At 34.9% G+C, this 19,822-nt stretch overlaps 2 protein-coding genes across 3 annotated transcripts in view; both read left to right on the forward strand.

Moving 5' to 3' along the window:
• Window positions 1-1,138: 1,138 nt before the first annotated feature.
• On the forward strand, window positions 1,139-2,171 carry LOC113079876 (C-C motif chemokine 8-like). Its single transcript, XM_026252103.1, has 3 exons — window positions 1,139-1,323; window positions 1,426-1,500; window positions 1,658-2,171. Exons 1-3 carry the CDS (start codon window positions 1,154-1,156, stop codon window positions 1,680-1,682), a joined length of 270 nt encoding a protein of 89 aa, XP_026107888.1. The 5' UTR covers window positions 1,139-1,153; the 3' UTR covers window positions 1,683-2,171.
• A 1,270-nt stretch (window positions 2,172-3,441) lies between these two features.
• Window positions 3,442-19,822, forward strand: part of LOC113079875 (C-C motif chemokine 12-like) — a 28,329-nt gene continuing 11,948 nt past the window's right edge. Inside the window, exons 1-2 of one of the 2 annotated variants that reach the window (XM_026252101.1) lie at window positions 3,442-3,573; window positions 16,114-16,240. In XM_026252101.1, coding sequence (XP_026107886.1) covers window positions 3,504-3,573; window positions 16,114-16,240 — 197 coding nt within the window. In that variant the 5' untranslated portion in view covers window positions 3,442-3,503. Of the gene's footprint in view, window positions 3,574-13,733; window positions 13,888-16,113; window positions 16,241-19,822 lie in introns of those variants that run through there. The other variant, XM_026252100.1, reaches the window with a different exon arrangement.

The following is a 19,822-nucleotide window of genomic DNA, read 5'->3' on the forward strand; positions in this document are numbered from 1 at the left end:
ATTGTGATGGATGATTAAGGGAATATGGCTTTTGTATTGCCTCATATTTTTACTCCTGTGAAACAAGAAGGAACATGGCTGGACAATTACATGTTTGTAGTCTGTTTTGCTAATCTGTGGAACATAAAATAAGATATTTTGAGGAATTGAAAAAAAAAAATAGAATACCGAGACTTTAAAATAAAAATAAAAAAAAAATTGGGGGGGGGGGGGGCGTATAATAACAATCTTCTTTTGGGTTATTTTTGTTCTGTCTATATCCCATTCATTATCATTTTTTATATAATTATCTAGTTTTTATATACTGTATACATTTTTCAAACATAATAGACTTCCGGTCATGAATGTGTTCCAATCTGTCAGAAAAGGATGCCTTCATGATAAACTGAAACAGTGTTTTGAATTTCAGAAGAATCTGACAGTATGGAGCAGTGAGTGTGACAATATTGTGAAATGGAAAAACTTGACCAATGCCTTTCCACCAGCTAACAAAACTCCCCAACAAACCTCTTAGGTGAAGTAACTGTGGCATGTCAGCTCTTCCTTCCTAATTTGCTTCATTTGAAAACATGTTAACTTTACAAGAAAAAACATATTTAAATTACTGAATTAGAAAAAAGAAAGATTTTTTTTTTTTTGGTACACTCATTTGTTCTATTGACATGTTAAAAATAAAGCACTTTTTTCAACATACAGTGAATTCGTATCAATTAAATGACTGACAGCAAGGTTTGAAATTAAATATAATGTAATAATTTTCCAAACAGAGATTCCCCCATCTATATTTACATATTTTAATTGAGCATGACATTTACACCTACTATGACAAATGAGTTCACTCCCAAAATTAACTACATGGAAATCCAGATACCGTGATGCAAAGAACAGTGATGAAATCATCTACAAAAATAAATGTGGCCGCAATGGACAGGATGCAGCCCATGCAGTTCCGCTTTATTGACTATTTAAGAGGAGCTAGTAAGAGTCTTGAATATATTCTCTCTGACTCCAGAAGTGAGCACTGAAGATCGACTGTGACAATGGAGACACGCAGGACCCTCATGAGGAGTTTGGCTGTTGCGGTGGTCATTGCATCTGTGATCTGGACTACAACAGGTGAAGAGCTTTAACTGTTCATTTATTATTCTGTCTGATGGAACAATGCAGAATATTGAGGTTTACCCAGTTCTTTTGTATTACTGTAGCTCAAGAAATTAAAGTGAAGGAATCATGCTGCACTCAAGTCTCCAGAGCCAAGCTGACCGATCCCATCCTCAATATCAGGCTGCAACATGAAAGTCTTCCATGTGTGAGGGCCGTCATGTAAGTATCAGTTCATTTCTAAAGAAAACATGTCATGATTAGAAATCAACAGCATTCGATTTTATATTTATGTGTTTTCAATGTTTTCATTCTCTTTGACAGCTTTGAAACAGAGCGGGGAGAATTCTGCATTGACCCAAGACAACGATGGGTCAAGGAGAAAGTTAAGCAGTTTTTGTAAGTTAAACCTAACAATTATTAATTAATTAATTAATTATTAATTAAACATAACAGAATAAGTAACAACATAAACGGCTTATGACATATATTGTGATGCAATTATTATAGTAATCTTGTATTCACGCCATTTGTTTGTTTGTTTTGCTTTTTACAGCAGATCTCAAAGAAACAAACCCTGACTTCCACAGCAGCCCCAACATCATCTATTAGTGACCAAACTCATGTGGGAGGAGCTACACAAGAAACTGACAGCTCATCAGTCACAAATGTCTTAAAATAAGCTAATAATGTAATAAATTACTTAGGCCTTTTAGAACTACAAAGTTTAAGAGATTTTTCTGTAATATTTGTGAACTTTTTTGAGTATTAAAAAAATTATATGTTGTCAAATACAATTAAGACTCTTTGACATTGATAGTTCTTAATCAGAAACTGAATTACAGTAAAATTGTTTTGTAACAATTGTGGTTTAAATATTTCACATTGAAATATATTTCACTTAATGTACTAGTAATAGACTTGTGTCATTAACTCATGTGTCGAGAAGGCTGACGCAAGTCTGAGTGAATTTTAGACTGATTTGAATGAGAACAGAGCTGGATTTTACTTTCTTCTTTTTCTTTTTCTTTTTTGATGAAGTAAATTAACAACTGTAATCTGAAACTATAAATAAATTCTGATCAGCATCTACTGGTTTTGATTGCGGTTGATTTTTCCAAATGTGTTCAAGAGGTCCTTCCTTAAACATCAAGACATCTTTTCTCTTAAGGATTTTTAATATTTTCTTTGTGATTGGTTGCTGGCTATGCACTATATTTTGTTATTTGTGCTATTGATTTAGTACATTTCCTCCAATAACAAATATTACGTACTTATAGAATGAGTAAGCTGCAGTATAAACTTGTGTGCAGACCTTTTCGATTTTTCTTTTTTCCATGTTCGTTTAATTAATGACAATACCAAAAATCATCAAAAACCACAATAATTGAATATCCCTTCAACTCCAGGCACTTTTATATACCAGGGGTTTTATTTTGGCCAATTTATTCCAATTTATTTATTTAAGAAATTTAATGATAAAAGAATGATACTAAACAATACATGATGCAAAATGTTAACATAAGAATGTGGTTGAAATGTTTTTTAAGAAAACCAAAAGTGATCATCACTGAAGAAACACCCAGTTAAAATGTAAATATAAAAGCTTTTTTGATGAAAAGAAAAACATTTTATTAAGGTAAAGAACATCCAATTACATCCAAATCAGAAACTCAACACTTCAACTTAAGTTTTCAGATAAACTCATTTAACGCCTAAACTCATTTCACGTATTTTGGTCTGTTTTTGCATTTTTGGGGGGGAGGGGGATTAGTTTCTCATAAATTATGCTGATGGGTAAGACTGAATGTATTGTGGTTGAGGGATGTGAATGCTTTAATGATATCTTGATGCAATGCTTTCAAAAGAGTGGTGGTAAGTTTGTGACGCATTACTTAAATCTGACTGTTACTGCACTGTATCTCTTAAAAGACCTCCACATAATAACTCACGCACATATACAACACCAACACCAAACTACCTTCGATCTGGATGCCAAGGGTCATGGCCTGGACTTCTAGATTAATCACCATTGCTGTTCTGATCGCCCTCATGGGATGTTTCACTGGTGCACAAGCCAACTGTAAGTAACTAAACATGCAGCGCACTATATTTCAATGCCATAGTCAGTGTCACTGTCTCTTCATGTGCTCCTGATAATGAGAAACCTTAGGAAGAGCCCTAAATCTTCAGGATATAATACTGCTGTGATCCTGAATTTGACTTTTGTCACATGAGGTCAGCAGGAAACCTCTTACAGGTTAGAGATGTAAAGGAAGTGAATATGCTGTCTTGAAAAATACCATATAAAAAGACTGAGTCTAGATACAGCATCTTCAAAACAGAAGCTAGCTTTCAAACATATTCTTCTTGTGGTTATCTGAATATTTTACACCAACATCATGCAGCTCTGCTGGAAATTAGCTCTGATGATGCTGGTTCTTGTGTGTGTTACTGCACAGCAACACAACTGTAAGTTTTAGGATTTAATACTGGATTTGTATTTCTATCATCTTTTTTACATTTATAGTCAGATTTTGGCCTAATCTACCCAAAAATGCAAATTTGGTTTATATTTACTCTTTCTTATGTTATTCCCAATAACCTGAATGACTTAATTTCTTCTCTGGAAGACAAAAGAAGATATTTTAAAGAATTTTGGTAAGAGTTTTGGTTCCCATTAACTTCCATTGTATGGACAAAAATATTAAGTCAAGGGGAACCAAAACTGCTTAGCTTCCAAAATTGTTCAATATCTTATATAGAAATAAATGCATACAAGGTTTGGAAAGACACGTTCTTCGTACGTCGCTAACTCAGTTAGCTGGATTTGATTGTTGACGATTTGGCGTGATCTTGGATCGTTTGGTTCTTCGAAGCTCATCCCGGAGCTGCTGTCATAGCAACAGGTCCTTAAGCTTAAACCTGCTCTGGAGCAGCTTATTTCATGTAAACAGGATTAGATTGCTTCTTTTCAACCAGAACTGATACTCAAACTATGTCTGCTACCACCGCTACTTTATTACAAGAGTATCGTACTGATCCAGGGACAATAATTTAAAATAATAATCATTAAAAAAATATTTAAAAATAATATAAAAATGCTGTGTAGTCCATAACAGCTTACTATAGACAGCCAGTTTTACTCACTGAAATATTTATTTGTCATAAAATTATTACTTCATAATTGTATTAGAGTCGTACACACATGATATACAGATAATAGAGTCGTGTATTTTGAGTGATGACTGCTATTATAAGAGAGGCTTGATGGAGCGCAGGAGATGCAGATAACATGATATTGACCCTTAAGAAACTTTCATTAATGCTGTCACGTAACAAATCTGTCCAAATACAAAATGAAATGAATATATAATTTCTACATTGAAATAAAATGTAATGACTGCACAACTATTTTAAATTGCGAATCTAAATAATTGGGAATTATGAAAAAAATTATAATAAAATAAAAACATGTATCTATTATATGTTTCATATATCTATTATAACATTTATGTAGTTTTGTTTGCTTGGCTGTTTCCTTATAAAAGTCCAGAAATTTGTCAAGTTTTTGGTCAGGTGTCGTTTTAAATTATATGACGTCATTACATTGCCGTCTTGCCACCAGTCAATCGCTGCACTGCTGATCATGGTTTCGAGTATCGATACATATCCCCTTTTAAGCCAACACATGAACGCGCAATTATCTCAGAAAACTCAATCCAGCGATACCAATCATACACAACAGGGGCCCGTTCTTCGTACGTCGTTTATTACATCCAAGATCAAATGACACATCCAAGATGAGATCATCGTGCTAATCATGATCCGGCTAATTGGGTTCTTCGAACACACCTGTTGTGTATGATTAGTATCGCTGGATTGAGTTATCTGAGATAATTGCGCGTTGTGTGTAAGACTCTAATACAATTAAGAAGTAATAATTTTATGACAAATAAATATTTCAGTGAGTAAAACTCGCTGTGTCAGTAGGCTGTTATGTACTACACAACATTTTTATATTATTTTTAAATAATTGTTTTAATGATTATTATTTTAAATTATTGTCCCTGGATCAGTACGATACTCTTGTAATAAAGTAGCGGTGGTAGCAGACATATTTTGAGTATCAGTTCTGGTTGAAAAGAAGCAATCTAATCCTGTTTACATGAAATAAGCTGCTCCAGAGCAGGTTTAAGCTTAAGGACCTGTTGCTATGACAGCAGCTCCGGGATGAGCTTCGAAGAACCAAACGATCCAAGATCACGCCAAATCGTCAACAATCAAATCCAGCTAACTGAGTTAGTGACATACGACCCTTACAAAAAATAACCATGGTTTTATTATAGTAAAACTGTAGTAACCTATGGTTTTTTGGAGTATTTACTACCATTTGTATAACCACAGATTTACTACAAATACCATGGTTAAACTATGGTTAATATAGCAAAACCATGGTAAATTTGTGGTTACCATGGTTTAACTATAGGAACTATGGTTTTTTGGTTTTATTTGTAGTAAAACCATGGTTAATTTTCATAAGGGGAAGAACGGGCCCCAGGTGTGTTCGAAGAACCCAATTAGCCAGATCATGATTAGCACGATGATATCATCTTGGATGTGTCATTTGATCTCGGAAGCGACGTACGAAGAACGGGCCCCTGAATACACTGTAAGTCGCTTTGGATAAAAGCGTCTGCTAAATGCATAAATTTAAATATATATATATATATATATATATATATATATATATATATATATATATATATATATATATATATATATATATATAACTTGATCCTCTTTATCTTTATCTTTTGTGAATGTTAAGAGATGTTTAATGGCTTTGTTTAATCTGCTTTACCCTTCAAATTTTGCTTCTTTTGGCACAAACATCTTGACTTTTGGACTGTATTTAGAATCATATTTAAGCTGAATCATTAAAGAAATAGTTCACACAGAAAAGGGAAATTCTGTCATTATTTACTCATCCTCATTTCTTTCCCAATATGTATGACTTTTTCTCTTGCGTGGGTTATTAAAATGGTAATATAATGTTGCTTGTGAACTTTTTTGAGGGTTGAAAGATTTAATCCACCTGTAACTGAATGAAGTCAGTAGTGGGTGAAATATTCCTCTGCCTAACTATCTTGTGTTACAGTAATGGCATATTCTCCATCTAGTGGAGAACAGCACCTAATGCACAGAGTAGGTCATAATGCATTATCAGTCAAATAAAGTGTTACAAATCACCAATCAAATTATACATTTTATGGAAATCATAAACAGAAACAAACATGAACAAAATAACAGCACGCCCCCAAACAAGACATTCAAAAACAGCTAAAAGTATTTCTAAAAGATTTACTAACATGACACAGTTTCTTAAAATCAGCTTAAAACATTATTCTACACTGGCAACACCATAATAAAGCGGTGGTATCAGATGCTAATCAGCTGGTGCTATTTATAAAGAAGAATAAAAGATTTTGTGCGAGGTCTGTTATTTTTTTATTGTTTTTTTTAGGGTGTTTTTGTTGTGTTAGTCTTTGAGAATATGTTATTCAGTGGGTTCCCTGAATGACCCTGAATTTGCAAATTACTGAATGCAACTGTGAAAAATGTTTCGACACACACAGTGTTGGCACTATTTAAAATATAAATAAATATTTAGTTTTTTATGCTGCTAAGAGAACCAGCAGTGACTTACATGCTGCAAAATTTCAGATTTGACATCCACATATAAATATGGGATCAGTCTCAAAATTGCAGTGATGAACATAATGATGACCAGAGGAATGGATGGAACAAAAATATGATACGTGCTTTTTAGGAACACAAAACATTTCTGATTTTGCCCTGTTTTTCCTTGATATGCTTTTTATTATTCTAAAAAACTGCGAGCTGCCAAATTCCATTTTTTGAATCACTAAGGAATATGATTTCAACTAAAAATCTTTACTGTTCTACTCAGAAAAGTGTCCTATCTTGGATGGTCTGATGGTGAGTAAATTAACAGTGAACTATTTTTCAGTGATGCGTGGGTCAGTGTATAAACAACCCGCACCCGACCGGCATTTTCAACTAACCCGCCCACAACTCGGACCGTGAAAAAAGAAAAAGAAAATATTGTACCCGACCCGCTTCCTGACCCGCAATTTTTATAATTAGTAAATGCTCATCTTAATGTCATTGGGCCATAGACGTAGGAACCTCCCTGGCCTATATCCATTAATCCAGCCTGCAAACACCCGCTCATTTTGGGTCAACCCGTGCATCACTGATTCCTTTACAGTTTTTTATGATTGCTATGACAATTTTTTCAATACTTCTAATAATTTTTCTAAACTCTTAACGCACCAACACACCTACAACACACAGCTGAGAAACAGTTAATTCCATGCTCAAAATCACACATTGCAAACTGTGACGAGTGGGGCGTTGGTCGAGAGCCATGGGAACGTGATTTATATAATAAACAGTATATAGCTTTATCATAGATTGTGTTTTACACTACAGTTTCTTTTTCTTTTTGGGTTTAGTAAATGCATGTATTTTGTGTATTTTGTGTATTTTGCTGCAGAAATTCAGTGCAAAATTTGAATGACCATCTCAGAGTAGCTTTATAGAATGAACGGTTTATGTGGGGAACAAAGACAGAGAACGGCTTTATTTGCAACAGGACATTAAAGAAATAGAGAAATAGAGAAAATGTGATCTAATCTGCCCAATCTTCTGCGTTTGGCCATGTAGCAAATATATATATATGACGCGTCTCTTCCTCATCCTCCTCATCCTCCTCTTCCTCTTCCTTCCTGCACTATCCAATGATGTTTGATAGGGTGTCCGAGGGCACATAAATTTTTAGCAGATAGGAATTTTCGTCCACACGGATGTGGCGTTTTGGAAGAGTGAAGCCGATGTTTTGAAACCGGGTCCCAGAGTGGATATGTTTGAAAAGGCCGCCTTTGCGTTTCGTCTGGATGGCGAATCCGTACATTTTCTGACAATATGACATCAGATCACGTCTCGTCCCTAGTCAAACACCACTACATCACATAACAGCAACAAAAACATGAACAAACACAGTACAATTGTATTTTTTCTATTAACTAACATTAACAATGTATTGTTCCATGTTCGTTTGTGTACCACGCGCAAGGTTTATGAGCAAATCCATGTCTTCTTCTCCGTTTTAAGTGTATCTCTGTGGCAGAATTACAGTGCCACATTCTGGTCTGGCATGTATACTACATCGGTTTCGTGTGGACGCGGATATTTCTTGAGATGAGGGAAAAAAGATCAGGGGTCCGTCTCCTTGTGGATGGGGCCGAAGAAGTAACGGGTACTTACGGTTATGGATAGAAATGTAGTGGAGTAAAGACTACAATATTTGCCTCTCAAATGTACTAGAGGAAAGTCATGAGTACTCCCCAAAAATGATACTTGAGTAAAGTACAGATCCCTTAAAATTGTACTTAAGTCTGTACTCAAGTAAATGTACTCCGTTACTGTCCGGCTCTGTATATCATGTTAATATATTGCCATAGTTAAATTCCATAACATGCCAATTACATGTGTTCTTAATTACACATACATAAGTTCTTGCATAATTTTTTTCGTTAATTCTTAGTTTTTACCTTGATAATAGAAAATATGAGCTAGGCATCATGTATGACAGTCAAAAATTAGATATGAGCTACAAAATGACCAGATCCTTCCATTAGCTATATAGAAAACATATCTTGCATATATGTGGATATGAAGAAGCAATACAGGAGACCTATATTTCCTGTATATTCACATGTATGCACCTCAATTTTGCCTATATATGCATATATGCAGCATATATGCGCATATAGACTGCATATAGGTTTCATATATGTGCATATATCCACATATACTGTAGCTTCTTTCCATGTGGGTACAGCTCTAGTGTGACCCTCTTTTCAAAATTCTTACATGTGTCAAGGCCGTCATGTAAGAATCATAGTTCATTTCTAAAGAAAACATCACTAGTTCAACAGCATCTGATATTGTATTTCTGTGTTCAGTGTTTTCATTCTCTTTGACAACATTGAGACTAAAGAACAAAGGTACTGCAAAGATACTTGTAGTGGCTTTCCAATGCCGTTGTCGTTGATGATAGGAGTATAAACAGAGTCCATGCAGACGGATATAGATGCATAAAAATGTCTATTTTATTTGTGAACTCATTATACATAATCTCAACTTCATGTGACCTCTCACTTCTTCCGATGTACACACAAAGGCATACCTAATGAACAGCATACAAATAAGAATCCACTTTCCAAGCTACTCTGTCGTGCTGTCAAAAACTGTTTGCCTCTCAACCACCAACGCAATACACATGTTGCTCAGGTGCTCTAATTAAACCTAGCCACAGCACCACCCAGTGGACAAAAACCTTACCATCCCCAAAATGGCTCCTACAATACTCCTAAACAACGATGGGTGCAGAAGAATGTTCAACAGTTTGTGTAAGTTAAACCTAACTAGTATGTTGAAATATAGCAACATAAAAAGCACCTAGTGTTTTAGTGTAGTATTCTTGTATTCTTCCAGTTTTGTTTTGTTTTGTTTGTTGTTTTTACAGCAAAAACAGCAGGCCACCAACATCATCTATTAGTGTCTGAGTTCGTGTGGGAGGACTTTCACAAGCAGCTGACAGCACATTATGAATCATCATCATCACAATCTCAAAGTAATGAGAACACATCACTCAGAAGTTACACGTTTCAAAATTATTTAAAACTTTTAAATATGATAAAAATGTAAGTGTTGTAAGTTTAACCTAACAAGTATGAAGGAACATGATGCCACAAATGTCTAAAAATAAGCTAATAATATAATAAAGTAGTTGGGCCTTTTAAAACTAAAAGTTTTAAACAATTGTGGTTTAAATATTATATTTTAATCACATTGAAATATATTTCACTCAATGTACTACAGTAGTAATGGACTTGTGTCATTAACTCATGTATCAAGAAGCCTGATGCAAGTCTGAGTGAATTTTAGACTGATTTGAATGAGAGCAAAGTTGATATTTGATGATGCAGCTGTAATCTGAAACTATAAATAAACTCTGATCAGCATCTACTGGTTTTGCTTGTGGTTCGATGTTTTCAAATGTGTTCAAGAGGTCCTTCCTTATATATCAAGACATCTTTTATCTTAACCGTTTAACCTCTTCTATTTATTTAATTATTTATTTTGTGGCTGGTTGCTGGCTATGCATAATTTTTTGTTAATTGTGCTTTTGATTTTGTACATTTTCTCCATAATATGTTATGTACTGTAGAATGAGAAAGTAGGTATAATAAAAACTTGCTGCCATTTTGGATTTTTTTCCCCCATATATTCAGACTCTTGTCGAGTCAGTCAGATTTAGATTTTTTTATCTGTCTTTGAGATAATCCATGTTACTATGTCTCTGAAGATGTCCAGGAACTCCAGGAACTAATGATTCAATATATAACTGTGTCCATGGGGTACTTTTTTACCCTTATGTAAAGTCTAGGAATAAGAGTAAAAAGGACCTCATTAATACAGTTTTGACACACTTAAGAGTAATTTTTTTTTTATTATTCGGAGCGGTTTTATACATATGGTCCTGAACTTTAATCTCTGGTTTTACTCATTGTGATGGATGATTAAGGGAATATGGCTTTTGTATTGCCTCATATTTTTACTCCTGTGAAACAAGAAGGAACATGGCTGGACAATTACATGTTTGTAGTCTGTTTTGCTAATCTGTGGAACATAAAATAAGATATTTTGAGGAATAAAAAAAAAAAATAGAATCCTGAGACTTTAAAAAAACAAAACAAAAAAAAACTTTTTTGGGGTAAATAATAACAATCTTTTTTTGTTCTGTCTATATCCCATTCATTATACATTTTGATATAATTGTTTAGTTTTTATATAAACATTTTTTAAACATAATAGACTTCCGGTCATGAATGTGTTCCAATCTGTCAGTAAAGGATGCCTTCATGATAAACTGAAACAGTGTCTTGAATTTCAGAAGAATCTGACAGTATGGAGCTGTGAGTGTGACAATATTGTGAAAAGGAAAAACTTGACCCATGCCTTTCCACCAGCTAACAAAACTCCCCAACAAACCTCTTAGGTGAAGTAACTGTGGCATGTCAGCTCTTCCTTCCTAATTTGCTTCATTTGAAAACATGTCAACTTTAAAAGATAAAATATATTTAAATTACTGAATTAGAAAAAGAAAGAAAAAAATTATTGGTACACTAATTTGTTCTATTGACATGTTAAAAATAAAGCTCTTTTTTCAGCATACACTGAATTCGTATCAATTAAATGACTGACAGCAAGGTTTGAAATTAAATATAACGTAATAATTTTTCAAACGGAGATTCCCCCATCTATATTTACATATTTTAATTGAGCATGACATTTACACCTACTATGACAAATGAGTTCACTCCCAAAATAAACTACATGGAAATCCAGATACCGTGATGCAAAGAACAGTGATGAAATCATCTACAAAAATAAATGTGGCCGCAATGGACAGGATGCAGCCCATGCAGTTCCGCTTTATTGAGTATTTAAGGGGAGCTAGTAAGAGTCTTGAATATATTCTCTCTGACTCCAGAAGTGAGCACTGAAGATCGACTCTGACAATGGAGACACGCAGGACCCTCATGAGGAGTTTGGCTGTTGCGGTGGTCATTGCATCTGTGATCTGGACTACAACAGGTGAAGAGCTTTAACTGTTCATTTATTATTCTGTCTGATGGAACAATGCAGAATATTGAGGTTTACCCAGTTCTTTTGTCTTACTGTAGCTCAAGGTCAAAAACCGGATAAATCATGCTGCACTCAAGTCTCCACAGCCAATGTGACCGATCCCATCCTCAATATCACACTTCAACGTGAAAGTCTTCCATGTGTGTGGGCCGTCATGTAAGTATCAGTTCATTTCTAAAGAAAACATGTCATGATTAGAAATCAACAGCATCTGATGTTATATTTCTGTGTTTTCAATGTTTTCATTCTCTTTTACAGCTTTAAGACGGAGCGGGGAGAATTCTGCATTGACCCAAGACAACCAGGGATGAAGGAGAAAGTTAAGCAGTTTTTGTAAGTTAAACCTAACAATTATTTATTAATTAATTAATTAATTATTAATTAAACATAACAGAATAAGTAACAACATAAACGGCTTATGACATATATTGTGATGCATTATAGTAATCTTGTATTCACGCCATTTGTTTGTATGTTTGTTTGTTTTGCTTTTTACAGCAGATCTCAAAGAAACAAACCCTGACTTCCACACCACCCCCAACATTCTCTAATAGTGACCAAACTCATGTGGGAGGAGCTACACAAGAAACTGACAGCTCATCAGTCACAAATGTCTTAAAATAAGCTAATAATGTAATAAATTAGTTAGGCCTTTTAAAACTACAAAGTTTAAGAGATTTTTCTGTAAACATTTTTGACAATATTATATGTTGTCAAATACATGTAGGACACTTTGACATTGATAGTTCTTAATCAGAAACTGGATTACAGTAAAACTGTTTTGTAACAATTGTGGTTCAAATATTATATTTTATTTTTCACATTGAAATATATTTCACTCAATGTACTAGTAATGGACTTGTGTCATTAACTCATGTATCAAGAACCCTGACGCAAGTCTGAGTGAATTTTAGACTGATTTGAATGAGAACAGAGCTTGATTTTACTTTCTTCTTTTTCTTTTTCTTTTTCTTTTTTGAGCAAATGAACAGCTGTAATCTGAAACTATAAATAAACTATGATCAGCATCTACTGGTTTTGATTGCGGTTGATTTTTCCAAATGTGTTCAAGAGGTCCTTCCTTAAACATCAAGACATCTTTTCTCTTAAGGATTTTTAATATTTTCTTTGTGATTGGTTGCTGGATATGTACTATATTTTGTTATTTGTGCTATTGATTTTGTACATTTCCTCCAATAACAAATATTACGTACTTATAGAATGAGTAAGCTGCAGTATAAACTTGTGTGCAGACCTTTTTGATTTTTCTTTTTTCCAAATGTTCGTTTAATTAATGACAATACCAAAAATCATCAAAAACCACATCAGATATTAAAAACACAATAATTGAATATCCCTTCAACTCCAGGCACTTTTATATACCAGGGGTTGATTTTTATTTTGGCCAATTTATTCCAATTTATTAATTTAAGAAATTTGATGGTAAAAGAATGATATTGAACAATACATGATGCAAAATGTTAACATAAGAATGTGGTTGAAATGTTTTTTAAGAAAACCAAAAGTGATCATCACTGAAGAAACACCCAGTTAAAATGTAAATATAAAAGCTTCTTTGATTAAAAGAAAAAAAAATGTAAATCAGAAATCAGAAACTCAAAACTTCAACTTAAGTTTTCAGATAAACTCATTTAACGCCTAAACTCATTTCACGTATTGTGGTCTGTTTTGCATTTTTGGGGGGAGGGGGATTAGTTTCTCATAAATTATGCTGATGGGTAAAATTTAATGTATTGTGGTTGAGGGATGTGAATGCTTTAATGATATCTTGATGCAATGCTATCTGACTGCTACTGCACTGTATCTCTTAAAAGACCTCCACATAATGACACTCCACACGACTGACCAACACCAAACTACCTTCGATCTGGATGCCAAGAGCCATGGCCTGGCCTTCTAGATTAATCACCATTGCTGTTCTGATCGCCCTCATGGGATGTTTCACTGGTGCACAAGCTAACTGTAAGTAACTAAACATGCAGCGCACAATATTTTACACCAACATCATGCAGCTGGATTTCTGGATAATACTGGATTTCTATTTGTATATAAAAAAAATTACATTTATACTCAGATTTTGCATTTTCGATTAATTTAATTCACACCAACATTTTTTTCAGACTAGAATGTATGTTTGAAGGCCTAATCTACCTAACAATGCAAATTTGGTTATATTTACTCTTTCTCATGTTATTCCCAATAACCTGAATGAGTTCATTTCTTCTGTGGAAGACAAAATAAGTTTTTTTATTATTATTATTATTTTGGTAACAGTTTTGGTTCCCATTAACTTCCACTGTATGGACCAAAAATATTAAGCCAAGGGGAACCAAAACTGCTTAGCTTCCAAAATTCTTCTATATCTTATATAATAAATAAATGCAAACAGGTTTTGATACATATGATGGTGAGTACTCTTTGCTCCACTTTAAAATCTTGCTTGGACAACTTTTGCCCACTGTTGTCTAGACCAGCACGCACCACCCCATCTGCCCCATGGCTGCCCGAGGTTCTCCATGAACATCGCTCTAAACTCAGGGCTGCAAAGAGGAAATGGAAGAAACTCTATCGACCTCAGTGTGTATCAGTCTCTCCTCTCTTCCTTCTCTGCAAATGTCTTCACGGCTAAAACATCCTACTACCACAACAAAATTAACAGCTGTTGTGACACTCGGACACTCTTCAAGACTTTCTCTTCTCTTCTTAATCCACCTCCACCACCTCCTCCATCGACTCTTACAGCAGACGACTTTGCAGTTTTCTTCACAAATAAGACAAGAACCATCAGTGACCAATTCTCCACTCCGCTGCTTTTGACACCGTTAATCACCAGATTCTCCTGTCCACCCTCAGAAAGATGGGCATCTCTGGAACCGCACTCCTGTGGGTTAAGTCCTACTTCTCTGACAGATCCTTCAGTGTGTCTTGGAGGGGTGATGTTTCTAAGTCACAACACCTTGCTACTAGGGTTCCTCAAGGCTCAGTACTTGGATCAGTTATCTTCTCCATCTACATGACGTCATTAGGATCTGTCATTCAGAAGCATGGCTTTTCTTATGACTGCTATGCTGATGACACCCAACTCTACCATCCAATCAGATGTCCCGACGATAGCTGCTCGCATTTCAGCCTGTCTGAGTGACATTTCTAGCTGGATGAATGACCATCACCTTCAGCTTAACCTTACGAAAACAGAACTGCTGGTGATTCCAGCTAACCCATTGCTTCATCACAACTTCTCTTTACAGCTGGGTTCGTCAACCATTACTCCTTTGAGGACAGCCAGAAACCTAGGAGTTGTGATGGATCATCACTTAAGCTTCACAGACCACATTGATACAACGACCTGGTCCTGCAGGTTTGCCTTATACAACATTAGGAAGATTAGACCCTTCCTGTCAGAGCAAGCCACACAACTTCTTGTCCAAGCTCTTGTTCTCTCCAGACTGGACTATTGTAATGCTCTCTTGGCGGGCCTTCCTGCATGTACTGTCAAGCCTCTGCAATTGATCCAGAATGCAGCAGCGAGGGTTGTCTTCAATGAGCCAAAAAAAGCTCACGTTACTCCTCTCCTCATCAGGTTACACTGGCTACCAGTAACTGATCGCATCAAATTCAAGGTACTGATGCTTGCCTACAAGACGACCACTGGCATGGCACCAACATACCTAAACTCTCTGGTTAAATCTTATGTGCCCTCCAGAAGTTTGGGCTCTGCAAGTGAGCAACGCCTTGTGGTGCCATCCCAAAAAAGTTCAAAATCACTCTCACGGAACTTTTCCTGGACTGTGCCCAGCTGGTGGAATGACCTCCCAATCTCAATTTGTACAGCTGAGTCTTTAATCATTTTCAAGAAACATCTAAAGACTCATCTTTTTCGCCAGCACTTAACCAACTAATACTAGCACTTTTCCTTCTTTTCTTGTCTTTTCATTTATTTATAAAAAAGTAAAAATAAAATAAACCTGGCTATGCGTTCTGTACTAGACTAACTGAGACTTGTCATGGCACTTGTATACTGTTGTTGTTCTCTTGATTACATGACTGCTTCTATTGTTCTCATTTTTAAGTCGCTTTGGATAAAATCGTATGCTAAATGATTAAATGTATCATGTCTCATTTTCACACATAAACAGTACACACACAATATAAATTCAGTGGAGATTTCAATTTCAATCTCTCTTTCAGATCGTCGTCCCACTCGTGTTGGAGTGAGCTGCTGTAAGGAAGTGTCAGGAGGAAGAATCCCTGCTTCAATTAAACTGATGGGATACAAGCATCAGAATGCTCTGAGTCCGTGTGTGGATGCTGTAATGTAAGCTCTCTCTATTTCACAGAAGTTAATATGTATATGATATTGTGTTCATTTCACTTCATGTTTATTTATCTCCTGCAGATTCTACACAGAGAAGGAAAAGTTATGATCCAAAAGCGCCCTGGATTAAAAACCGTCTGAATGGTACAACCCTAATAATTATATGACATGTTAATATGATGCTTATGTGCGGTTTAAAAAAAAACATGATAATCTTTCCTCCAGGTCTGAAGAAGATAGTGGACTGAGAAAATGGAGGCCTAGAGGATGCTGCAAATCTATATATTTAATCAATATCTCTATTAAAAAGAGAATATATATTCTTACTCAAATTATTCTTATTGTATGTTTCTAGTGCTCAAATAAATCACTTATATGGTGTCCAAGATTCTGTCTAGTGTTTTATAATAAATTAAAAAAACTATGCAGTGGTACAGTATGTTTACTGACAAAATAGTTTGTAGAAGTCTTCAATACTATTGGGAAATATATTTTCTTTTATTTGGGGGGTGGGGGGTGTAGACATAGTCTCATAACAATATTTGCAGGAGTCTCATTTTTCATGATATTTTATTCAGATTTGAATTAGAAACTCATGAGACATGTGGCTTTAAACCCATTACTTTTCTAGATTGCTACGGGACTCATTTAATGTATTTTTATTAGGGCTGTCAAAAATAGCACGTTAACGACGTTAATTAGTTGTTTGTTGTTAATTACGTCAAATTTTTTAACGCATTTCACGCATGCGCAGTGTGAAAAATTATTCAGGTCAGGAAAGTCTCATTCATCAATCTCTGAATTCTCAAGATAGTAAAAAACAGCGGCGAGTACCACGATGAAAACACAGAAGAAGCTAAAGGTTTTACCCCAGTTACTCTCAAATACATTCATGCCAAGCTCGATAAACAGAGACGACTTTGGTAGTTGATACGCTGGAGCTTCTTCCTGTTATAGCATCCTGTGTTTCACACTGCGCATGCGCAGAACGCCTACATGCAATGCACCGAAAATTACAGCTGTTTGGAAAAGCATTTGCATTTTTACTTGAAGCCTTCAGAACGTGAAAATATCAATCCTAAAGTATTGTGGCAGAGCAAATGAACACCTCCCAAAAACAAGAGTGTCCAGAGTGCTGCTTAAGTGATGGTGGCGCATGTTTGTGTTTCTGAGTTCATTCTTTCGAGTTTCTCTATGCATAATTTCATAGATATGTGGCTATATTTAACCACTGGTTCACCTAAAACTCTTACACTATCTGTAGTTAAATGGCATGGTTTGATATAGTGCTCAGGTAAATTTGATCTAAGTAAATGTTAAACTTTTGAAAATCAGAAAAAAAGAACCACATATCGATGAATCAATACATGAAAATTATGTATCTGTGTCCTGTTATTTATCTTTTGGTATGCATTTCAGAAAAAAAAAATGGTTAGGATTCAGGTGTAATTGCAAATAGTGATTAATCCTGATTAATCTGATTAATTTAATTAAAAATTTTAATCATTTGCCAGCCCTAATTTTTATATCAAATAAAAAAATATTTAAGAGTGGTCAAAATCAAAGTCACAAAATTCAAGGCACTTCAGTGTCTATAACTTTTAATATTTTTGAGCATTATCAAATCTGGTTGATAAAAAGTAAAGCCCAAAGGGTCTTCTTTCTAAAGACACCACAATTATGTTTGTAACACACTGAAGTAGGAAACTATTACAATTATAAGTCAGGTTTCATCTGTGAGTCCAATAAGGGTGGGTGCTGGCTAACAGGTTAAAGAAATAGTTCACACTAAAAAGATCAATTCTGTCATCATTTACTCATCCTCATGTCATTCCCAATATGTATGACTTTTTCTTTTGTGTAGGATATTAATGATAATTTTAATATTGATTGTGAGCCTTTTTGAGGCTTGAAAGATTTAATCCACCTGTAACTGAATTAAGTTATGAATAGTGGGTGAAATATTCCTCTGCCTAACTATCTTGTGTTACAGTAATGGTATGTTCTCCATCTAGTGGAGAACAGCACCTAATGCACAGAGTAGGTCATAATGCATTATCAGTCAAATAAAGTGTCACCTCTGATTAGTTGACAACAACTAAACAAATCATAAACAGAAACAAACATGAACAAAATAGCAGCTCGCCCCCAAACAAGACATTCAAAAACAGCTAAAAGTATTTCTAAAAGATTTACTAACATGACACAGTTTCTTAAAATCAGCTTAAAAACATTAGCCTACACTGGCAACACCACAATAAAGCAGTGGTATCAGATGCTAATCAGCTGGTGCTATTTATAAAGAAGAATAAAAAAAGATTTTGTGTGAGGTCTGTTATTTTTTTATAATTTTTTTAGGGTGTTTTTGTTGTGTTAGTCTTTGAGAATATGTTACTCAGTAGGTTCCCTAAATGACCCTGAATTGGCAAATTACTGCATGCTAAGTGAAAAAATGTTTCGACACACCCAGTGTTGACGCTATTCAAAATTTAAATAATTATTTTTTTACTTTTTATGCTGCTAAAACTGACTTACATGCTGTTTCAGAAGTGGCATTCACATATAAATATGGGATCAGTCTCAAAATTGCAGTGATGAACATAATGATGACCAGAGCAATGGATGGGACAAAAATATGATACATGCTTTTTAGGAACACTAAACATGTCTGATTTTGCCCTATTTTTCCTTGATATGCTTTATATTATTCTCAAAAACGTCGAGCTGCCAACTTCCATTTTTTTAATCACTAAGGAATATCATTACAACTAAAAATCTTTACTGTTCTAATCAAAAAAGTCACCTACATCTTGAATGGTCTGATGGTGAGTAAATTAACAGTGAACTATTCCTTTACAGTTTTTTATGATTGCAATGACATTTTTTTCAATAATTCTAATAATTTTTCTAAACTCTTAATGCACCAACACACCTACAACACACAGCTGAGAAAACAGTTAATTCCATGCTTCTTTGGAACCAGAGAAGAACCAGATATCTTCTCTGGCAAGGCATCTTGGGAAGTATATTTTGGTATGCCTTATCCACTTCTGATATTGTTCAGCTGTAATGTCTTGGCATGCAGCATCCAATGCATCCCGAAGGGACATTTGGTCCTGTGGACGATGTTCAAAAACCTTCAATCTCCAGACTCAGAAAAACTCAATGGGGTTGAGAAAAGTGGAGTAAGGGCAAGGAAAACAGACATCTTTGACTGACTGCTCTGGGAATGGTAGAATGCACATTGTTCCATTTGATCACATATATTGGCAAGTGGTCCCCCACCTGTCCCCTTTCTCTGACACCAGTCTTCGGTACAGATCTTCTAAAATCTCACATTTATGCAGGAGTGCACTTTTCCACACAAAATCAGCACAAAAAGGTCATCTTTTACTGTATACCGTATGATCATGCGATTGAAAGAACCTCAACACCTGTATGTTTCTACACTGTAAAAAATCCAACTCACAAAAAGTTAGACTAATGATTATATTTGAGTTAACTGGACAATTAAGTGCAAAAATGTTGGCATAACTAGTGAAAAGACGTTGGTTCAACAATCGTTGGACCAACCTAGAATTA

The sequence above is a fragment of the Carassius auratus genome, unplaced genomic scaffold, assembly GCF_003368295.1.
Source record: "Carassius auratus strain Wakin unplaced genomic scaffold, ASM336829v1 scaf_tig00029710, whole genome shotgun sequence".
NCBI lineage: Eukaryota > Metazoa > Chordata > Actinopteri > Cypriniformes > Cyprinidae > Carassius > Carassius auratus.

What these genes read in the sequence shown, in the direction of transcription:
- LOC113079876 (XM_026252103.1), top strand. Translation starts at nt 1,154, where the DNA reads ATGGAACAATGCAGAATATTGAGGTTTACCCAGTTCTTTTGTATTACT. An exon ending in CCATGTGTGAGGGCCGTCAT is followed by an intron (nt 1,324 to 1,425) that starts GTAAGTATCAGT and finishes TCTCTTTGACAG; the next exon opens with CTTTGAAACAGAGCGGGGAG. An exon ending in GAGAAAGTTAAGCAGTTTTT is followed by an intron (nt 1,501 to 1,657) that starts GTAAGTTAAACC and finishes TGCTTTTTACAG; the next exon opens with CAGATCTCAAAGAAACAAAC.